The 5,852-nt window shown below is 42.2% G+C and overlaps 1 protein-coding gene across 1 annotated transcript; it reads right to left on the minus strand.

Annotated features, from left to right (window-relative positions):
• Positions 1-637: 637 nt before the first annotated feature.
• On the minus strand, positions 638-5,479 carry LOC127345696 (B3 domain-containing protein Os03g0619600). Its single transcript, XM_051372203.2, has 7 exons — positions 5,265-5,479; positions 3,131-3,220; positions 2,575-3,031; positions 2,297-2,496; positions 1,713-2,070; positions 1,406-1,602; positions 638-1,241 (listed from the first exon to the last, which is right to left on the minus strand). Exons 2-7 carry the CDS (start codon positions 3,206-3,208, stop codon positions 954-956), a joined length of 1,578 nt encoding a protein of 525 aa, XP_051228163.2. The 5' UTR covers positions 3,209-3,220; positions 5,265-5,479; the 3' UTR covers positions 638-953.
• Positions 5,480-5,852: the final 373 nt, after the last annotated feature.

A 5,852-nucleotide genomic window follows, 5' to 3' on the forward strand; every position in this document is an offset into this window, starting at 1 on the left:
CCTTAATATTTCTTTAACAAATAAATGTTTTGCAATATCACCAAAACCATTAGAATTCCAAAATATACCTTTCAATGAACTCATTTTAAACAATTTTTTTGTTTTTGAACCTAGCACTTCTACGAACAATTGACAAATCAAAATCCTTCTTCTTTCTAGATTTCTTGAGTTTGATGGTAGGCATTAAGAGGTCATCATGTTCTAATAACTCCTGCGCCTTTTCGATTATCAAATCTCCGGTAAGACTTGAAATTTTAGAAGTCAGCAGACTAGTTTGTTCTCTATGTTTTGTGGCTGTTTATGTTTTTCGGCTATCTCGTCTCTGTTTGCCACAGCTCTGTAACTGAATTTGCTTCTCTTCTACCTTAATATATTCAGCCTCAGGCCCTTCGATGTAGACCATCATCTTCAGCAGCTCCTCATTCTTCATCAGCTTGAAGAGGCAGGGATACCCCTCCTGCAGGCATTGGCGCGGGAGAAAGACAACCCTCAGCTGATGACTTGTGCAGTGTGTCGCAATTTAGCAGTAGCAAAATCCTTATTTTACTTTCGTAGCCCAAGTCCTGTCACGGCTCACGCAAATTCCCATGCAAAATACATACGCCTCTCAATCCTCAGCAACACATAACAGCTGATGGAAGAACCAATAACCACTGAAATAATCTCGAAGGACAAATAGTGTAGTAGATAAGTACTCTAGATAAGTTGTTCAAACTAGACCGTCCAAAATAACTCTAGAGTCTAGATAACAAAGTTCTGATAGAGATAACCACTGAAATGTGTTCCAAGGACAGAAAGCACAGAAAGCAGATAAGCTGTTCAAACTTGATTATCCAAAGTTACTCTAGTTAACATGAAGGGACAAATTTCTTCCTCTGCAACTCCTTATAAGCACCCTAGTTTTTCACTTCCAGATTCTAGATAATCAGTGTAGCAAGGGGGCCAACCACGCCTCAAGCTACACAGTTCTCACGACGAATGATGTAGACCATCATCTTCAGCGGCTCCTCGTTCTCCATCACCTTGAAGAGACAGAGATCATCCTCCCGTAGGCTGTTCATGCGGGCGAAAGAGGCCCATCCTTTACTGGTCATCATGCAAGCACCCCTGTATCGCAGCTCTGTGTCCCACGTCCTGGTCTTACCGTCCCGTTGAAGCACCAAACTGATCACACTCTTTTCACGATGCCCAGCAGCGTACTTCTTCTCAAGATACCTTGACACATACCGCATGGCAAATGACTGTTTATATACAGATTCAGGCAGGATGTTAGTGATAGAGATGCAGATATGTGCATGTGTATGCAAACAAGGATACAGATGAAAACGAGAAGCTGTTCGCAAATAAGAAGTTGCAAATGATAACTTCTAGGCTGCTACAGAAAGCAATATTTCTCTAAACTTACTAGGTAGGGGGTCCTATAGGGGCGACAAATGCTCCTCTTGTTCATGAGCACAACGTAAATTGGCAGTTCCGACTCAATGGCACTGACTTTCTCTAATACTTTCTTCTCCTGCGCTTGTGTTAGACGTGTTTTGTCTTGTAGCATGAAGGGGGGCTCTGAAGCTCCCTTAGAATTGTCATAAGATCCATGGTCTTCACCTGAACAGGTTTTCAAAAGAATTAGACAGAAAGGATGTGATCATGTGAACTGAAATGTAACACATGAATTTTATCATTGATAATGGACTCTTTGACTCATGCTACCATACCATCGGTGGATGGTCCCTCCTTAACACAGGCTGTCGAGGATATCTTTGTGCTTCTCCTTCTGTGGTTTGAAACAGTACCGGTTTTTCCACTAGGGGAATGACCAATGTTCGCTCTGTGAAGCAGATGGACTGCTACTGTGAATCTACTTTCCTTAACATCTGTTAATGGTTGAAAGAGGCAGAGATCTCCTTCTCGAACACTATTGTCACGAACAAACTTGCCCCAACGTAGGTTGCACCCACCATCACGCCGGATGCGCAAATTGCACTGCCAATCGTTGCTCTTTCTAGGAACGTGGAGTGTGATAGTTTGGCTTTCCCGTGGAAAGCACGCAATTGCATAGTCCTTACGTATGACCTATTTACAAAAAGGACAGAATGTGATACAGTTTGACCTGTTCAATATGATAGAGTACTTAAGACTGTCAGCAAGGCTAATTGTTCCATCATGGTTCCAATACATTCATGAATCAAGTGTAAAATAAGGCAATGCCTTTGTTTATTCAGCCATGAATATGCAGCTTGAACCAAAACACTGAGTTTCCAAAACAATATCAAAATTCTATGTGGTAGTATTAGCATACCAGAATATTAGGCGGTTCCACATTGGTCTTCTTCATCAGTACAACAAGCACCGGGAGTTTAGGTTGAATTTGACCGATGAGTGCATGTATTTTTCCTTCCTGTTCTATTGTAAGATCACATTGCCTTGATAAGACATAATCCTTTGAGAGCATCTGAAGATCGTCCATCTCCAGAGACTCATCTACAGGTGGATCGCCTTCTGTGGTAAAAAAAGAATTAGGAGTAAGAGAACAAAGGGTAAGTGGGTAACTGATTTAATTTGAGAACACAACTTAACCCGAAAATGCCTCAGAAGTATAAGATAACCCAGCTGTCTTTTGTGATTCACAATAATGGCATGAGCTTTCCTTTGGGCTTCCATCTGAATCTGATCCTTTGCCTGATGATGACTTGGTAGTACCATCACGAGATTCGCTCGCATTATCAACATAGCAATTGTTCGTTTTTTTAACATCAGAGGAAGTTTTCATCCCAGCACCGCACAACAATTTCTCCTTACCGTTGGAATCAAATATTGTAACCTTAAAGCGGGCATTTCCAAGGTATCTAAACATCAAGGAATAATTCTCTTCTATTTTATTGGCATCAACAAATACCGCCCATCCAGACTGGAGGATTTTCCTGTTCATACTCTCAGTAACTGCAACATCATATATGTTACCATTAGCGGCTTCTAGTTTTATGGTTCCCGGGATCTTTCCTCCAAAGTACTTCACAAACCACTCTGGTATGACCTGTAGCAAGAAGGAATGGGTGAAAAAAAATGAGCCAGAGAAAAAACTCAAGACAGATTTCAGACAACCCACTGAACTGGAAAGACAGAAGTAGCTCACCATGCTATGCATGAAGTTTCCATTGATCTGTCTTATGAACTTCAGGTTGGTCTGGCAGCATTCACATGGATTGCTCATCTTGGATACGTCCTTTAAAAAAGATCTTATATTATTTTTCAGATGACATTATTCATTTCTCAACTTATTATACCTCAAAACCACTTAAGATTTGTAATGGTGCACTACAATCTTGAGATAGTTTTTTTCTTCCAGAAATAACAATACAACGAATATACTGTAAACACTACAAAACTAATGCTGCCCTTCAAACCTGTCATGATTATCATGTAAAAGTGAAACAAAATCAGCACTAAAACGTTACTGATGCTATGCAGGTGTTGAAGGTTACTGCAGTGCAGCAGAAATGCAGAATGCATCAGGGAGTGCTTATGAAGTGATCACAACCAGCGACTGGAAGGGCCCACACAGGCCAAAAGTAAGTCATTTATGAGGGGAGCTGTATCCCAAACGCTATTTAATTGTGCATTGCACATTTGCACGTATAATTCTCATATTCCCAAAGACATTAAACAATGTATACGGTGTTGATGTTTTCCAACGCAGAGTCTTGTCATAGCAAGATTTTAACACAATGTGTAGCTCTACCAAGTCCTCTACTCACGCTGCTAAACCAGCTTTTATATAGCCAAGGCCAAAAAAACAGAGTCGAACGGGGCACCTACTGAAGCCCCTATTCCCTACAACTAGAGGACAGGTCCCCAACTTATATTATTGCTTCTCATATTCTCACATGCTAACAATTAACCCGAACAGATTGACGACTGAAATGATGGGAAGTGGCTAATACTGCATGAGAGCCGATGTGAATTCGTGATCAGACATCCTAAGAAAGTCTGATAGAATGGCCGTCCACTAAATTCAATCTAGAAAAATAAGCTGAGTCTATGTGACGAGAGGGGATCCATTGGGATAATGCGGCATCCATTGTACTGAATCAAATTATAGCATGGATTCCACTCAAACTCAATCTATTTCTCAGTTGCATAAAAAAGATGAAATCTCAGTCTTTTTTCATCCAACTTTTTTTTTCTGTCCGACTGGAGCTCGGTTATAATGGGGGAAATCCAATAAGGAAAATAATTATTACTCGGTGAGAAAATTGTATGACTGCCCACAAACTGAACCTTCTCTCCTCTTAGCCAAGAAAAGAAGAAATATGGAAGTACAAAACGATTGGCTATCATACATGAAAAGGATGGAAATAGAAACTGAAACATAGTGGACTGAGGTTTGCATGTGACTGTAAATACAGTAGGCAATGCATAGTTATAAACAAATGTGTGCTCTAAAAAGGAAAAGAATTGCAACATTTTCGCCCAATAGCAATCTTTAGAAACGAGAAGAGCAAGAATTATCATGTTGAACAAGTAGCAAGGTAGAACTGAGAGTTTGATCCCGCAACTTGGAATTCGAAAATGCAAAAAAAAAAAAAAAAAAAAAAAAAAAAAAAAAATGAACCAACAAACAGAAGGTCGGCAAAATGGCTGGATCAGAGCTTATCAATAATATGTAGAATTTTTGGCATTATAAGCAAATCAAAATAAATAACTGTCACGATGACATCCATACCAAACAAACAAAATTAACTAGCAGTATAGCATACACAGGATGGTGTAACAACTTAATTTTAGATGGTGTAACATATATATAAAAACTTCGTACATAGCATGAATGAACAGGAGAGGAAACAAGAAAGAAAACACTGACTCATATGACAGACTAGTCGTGAGAAGAAATACCATTCTTCATGAATCGTCAGATGGAGTCGTATTGGCTCTGATGGGGGCGTAAAGACACAACACAAATGGGACCCCAACACAAATAGCTACTAACAACTACCGCATTTCGAACTATTGTTCTTCTGAATCTTAAAAACAAAACATCAAGGATCAATCCAGCTGCTGAGCTGCAGAAAAGACATTGCATTCCCAGCATGGATCCAGCCAGGCCAACCACAAATGAGAAACATATAGCGAAGAAACTAACTGTTGCCGGCATACATACAAGCAGGCCCCAAATATGCAGATCAGATGAGATATTGCCGCCAATCCGCCATTAACGCAGGTCACCTCCACCATGACTCTGTGGGTGAATAACACAAGGATTTACTTACCTGCAGCAGAGACCGTCCCTGCAGCGCCGACGACGGGGCGTAGAGCGAACAGGGTTCAGCACGCAAGATCGAGGCCGCCTCGTCAGCGCCGGCGAGCGGGCGAGGAGTTTCGGCAGGAGCGAGGAGGTGGGAACTGGACAGGGAACGTACGCGTGGCGCTGCCTCCAGCTCTCCGCCCCTCTCTTTCTCTCCGTATGTCAGAATGACAAGGGCGCGAGGACCCAAAAGTTTTGATAAGGATGGGTTGTGGGTTGTGCGTTGTGGTTAGGGCATCTCCAACCGAGCGATCCAAACGGATGCGCTGGGCCGTCTATTTTGGACCGTTTGGTGGCTGAGCGGACACGCGCACAGCGTCCGCGTCCGCGTGTCCGTTTGGGTCGCACGCTGCGTCCAACGCGGCGATCCAAAAAGACGTCACGTGGTTCGTCTTCCTTGCGCGGCGCTGCGCCATGGCAGGTGATGCGTGTGGTTGGCACGTCCGTTGGGAACCCCAAGAGGAAGGTGTGATGCGCACAGCGGCAAGTTTCCCTCAGTAAGAAACCAAGGTTTAATCGGACCAGTAGGAGTCAAGAAGCACGTTGAAGGTTG

Source organism: Lolium perenne, chromosome 3 (genome assembly GCF_019359855.2).
Source record: "Lolium perenne isolate Kyuss_39 chromosome 3, Kyuss_2.0, whole genome shotgun sequence".
NCBI lineage: Eukaryota > Viridiplantae > Streptophyta > Magnoliopsida > Poales > Poaceae > Lolium > Lolium perenne.